Genomic DNA, 2,992 nt, shown 5'->3' with positions numbered 1-2,992 from the left:
ATACTTTTCATGTTTATACTTTTCATGTTTATACTTTTCATGTTTATACTTTTCATGTTCATACTTTTCATGTTTGTACTTTTCATGTTCGTACTTTTCATGTTCGTACTTTTCATGTTCATACTTTTCATGTTTATACTTTTCATGTTTATACTTTTCAGTTGGCCAACATTTCTAAAAATCCTTTTTTTATTGGTCTTAAGTAATATTCTAATTTTCTGATAATGAATTTGGGGTTTTCATTAGTTGTCATTTATAATCATCAACATTAAAATAAACATTTGAAATATATCAGTTTGTGTGTAATTAATGAATGTAATATACAAGTTTCACTTTTTGAATGGAATTATTGAAATAAATCAACTTTTTCATGATATAATTTTATGATCAACACTTGTAAACATTTCAACAAGATAAACAGCAAAAAATCTCACTCGTTTTTTAAAGGAAGCGTAACAAGATTTATTATTATTTTAATAACTTCAAAAATGTCCTTGTAGTCACCTCTTTCATCAGCCGTCACCTGGGCCTCCAGATCCTCGGGGGAAACGTAAAAATCAGGTTCCTGGTCCATGGGTGGCCGAGGTTTACATTTGCCACAGCAACAGTTGCAGCAGCAGCACAGACAGCAGCAGCAGTAGCAACCTGTGGCCAGGCAGCAGAAGGCGAACAGAGCCTGTGGGATGAAGACAACACCGTCCATGAGCAATGTTTATAACCAGGGTTTCCTTGGAGCCGGGTCCTGCCAGAACAGAATCTGGTAACTCTCAGGCTCACTAATAATAAAGTTCTGGATAAATATGACTCCCTTGAATAAATAAAACTTATACTGGATATGTAAACTGACAATAATTACATGAACACTGATTTTAAGCCCTACAGCCACCATCTGCCTCTTCAAGAGAAGCAGTTCCACGTCTACCCTTAAAGCAGTCCTTCTCAAATAGGGGGGCGCGCCCCCCTGGTGGGGGCCGAGCAATGTCGGGGGGTGCATGTGATCCTGGGGAACATGTTGCGGCAGGGAGTCGTTTTATTTTTTCACCATTTTCATTGAGTCAAGGTGCGTTTGGCAACTGTTTGCTAAAATCTGGCAACTCTCAGTCTGACTAATAATAAAGTTATGAACAAATATGTCCGTCTTGTTGTTTGAGGAGCCGTGACTGAACCGTGTCGCTCCCTCTGCTGCTGAGAAACTCAGCAGGTGACGCTCGTCACCCACAGCACGCATGCGACAGAGCAAGAGCGACACCTGCCCCTCTTCCTCTTTAATTATTATTTTTAATTTTTTAATGCAGAAGTAATGTTTAATAAATGTTAGGACTCTATTCTTTGCTAACAAAATATATTTTACATCATTAAACAACTTGTCAGGTTCTTCTCTTGTGAGTGCGTTCCCCTGGATGCCCACCACACACGCACGCACGCACGCACGCACGCACGCACGCACGCACGCACGCACGCACACACACACACACACCAGCCCGCTGCGCTCTTTGCAGCTTCTCTGCTGTTGCTGCTCTGAAGACCAGGTCCAGGTCCAGGTCCAGGTCCAGGTCCAGGTCCAGCTAAACATTGAGCAGCAGCTGAGAGCTGCAGGATCATGTTTCAAACTTTAAAAATCTGTGCACTGTAAAACGTGCTCATTGCAGCCATTAATCCTGACATCCTCATTTAGAAAAAAAAATCAGCACAAATTGTTTTATTCCTTTTTGTTTTGTAGGTCAAAGTGTTGTATAAAACACTCCCGATGTTGCTGATCAATTTGAATTTATTATTTATTGATTGTATTTAATTTGATTGTTCAGTATCAAATGGTCAAAAATGTTTACAGTTTAAATAAGATTATATATTTTTTAATTTCAGACAAATTGATGCACTTTAAGTTTTTTCTATTACACACTATAAAAAAATGTTAATAATCTTTGTTGTAAGTTGATCTATATTTCTTTATTTCTTTAATTAATGTTTATAAGGATACAGTGTTATGTAGAGGTGTACTTATAATAATTTTATAGACAAATTATAGTATTTACAGTAGCGGCAGATAGTTGTGTGTGTGGGGGGGTGAGGGGCAAAATATTTAATTATCTCGGGGGGGGGGGGGGGGTGCAGAAAATAATTGAGAAGCGCTGTGTTAAAATAATCTGTGTGCTGAGCAGGCAGTCGTATGCGGGCAGGACCCCAGCAGGATAGGACCCCAGCAGGATAGGATCCAAGCAGGGCAGGACCACAGCAAGGTAGGACCCCTGCAGGGCAGGACCCCAGCAGGGCAGGACCCCAGTAGGGCAAGACCCCAGCAGGACAGGACCCCAGCAGGGCAGGACCCCAGCAGGACAGGACCCCAGCAGGGCAAGACCCCAGCAGGATAGGACCCCAGCAGGGCAAGACCCCAGCAGGATAGGACCCCAGCAGGGCAAGACCCCAGCAGGGCAGGACCCCAGCAGGATAGGACCCCAGCAGGATAGGATCCAAGCAGGGCAGGACCCCAGCAGGGTAGGACCCCAGCAGGGCAAGACCCCAGCAGGGCAAGACCCCAGCAGGACAGGACCCCAGCAGGATAGGATCCAAGCAGGGCAGGACCCCAGCAGGGCAGGACCCCAGCAGGGCAGGACCCCAGCAGGGCAAGACCCCAGCAGGACAGGACCCCAGCAGGATAGGATCCCAGCAGGGCAGGACCCCAGCAGGATAGGACCCCAGCAGGGCAGGACCCCAGCAGGGCAAGACCCCAGCAGCACAGGACCCCAGCAGGATAGGATCCCAGCAGGGCAGGACCCCAGCAGGGTAGGACCCCAGCAGGGCAGGACCCCAGCAGGGCAAGACCCCAGCAGGGCAGGACCCCAGCAGGATAGGATCCAAGCAGGGCAGGACCCCAGCAGGATAGGATCCAAGCAGGGCAGGACCACAGCAAGGTAGGACCCCTGCAGGGCAGGACCCCAGTAGGGCAAGACCCCAGCAGGGCAGGACCCCAGCAGGGCAGGACCCCAGCAGGGCA

The 2,992-nt window shown here is 46.6% G+C and overlaps 1 protein-coding gene across 2 annotated transcripts in view; it reads right to left on the bottom strand.

Moving 5' to 3' along the window:
* Positions 1–2,992, bottom strand: part of LOC119417421 (dnaJ homolog subfamily C member 5) — a 60,516-nt gene that overhangs the window by 3,630 nt on the left and 53,894 nt on the right. For both annotated transcript variants that reach the window (XM_037684623.1, XM_037684621.1), the window contains exon 4: positions 505–676. In XM_037684623.1, coding sequence (XP_037540551.1) covers positions 505–676 — 172 coding nt within the window. The remainder of the gene's footprint in view (positions 1–504; positions 677–2,992) is intronic.

This window comes from Nematolebias whitei, chromosome 11 (genome assembly GCF_014905685.2).
Source record: "Nematolebias whitei isolate Nwh7 chromosome 11, NemWhi1, whole genome shotgun sequence".
NCBI classification, from domain to species: domain Eukaryota; kingdom Metazoa; phylum Chordata; class Actinopteri; order Cyprinodontiformes; family Rivulidae; genus Nematolebias; species Nematolebias whitei.
This window is presented reverse-complemented; position numbering and strand designations above follow the sequence as displayed.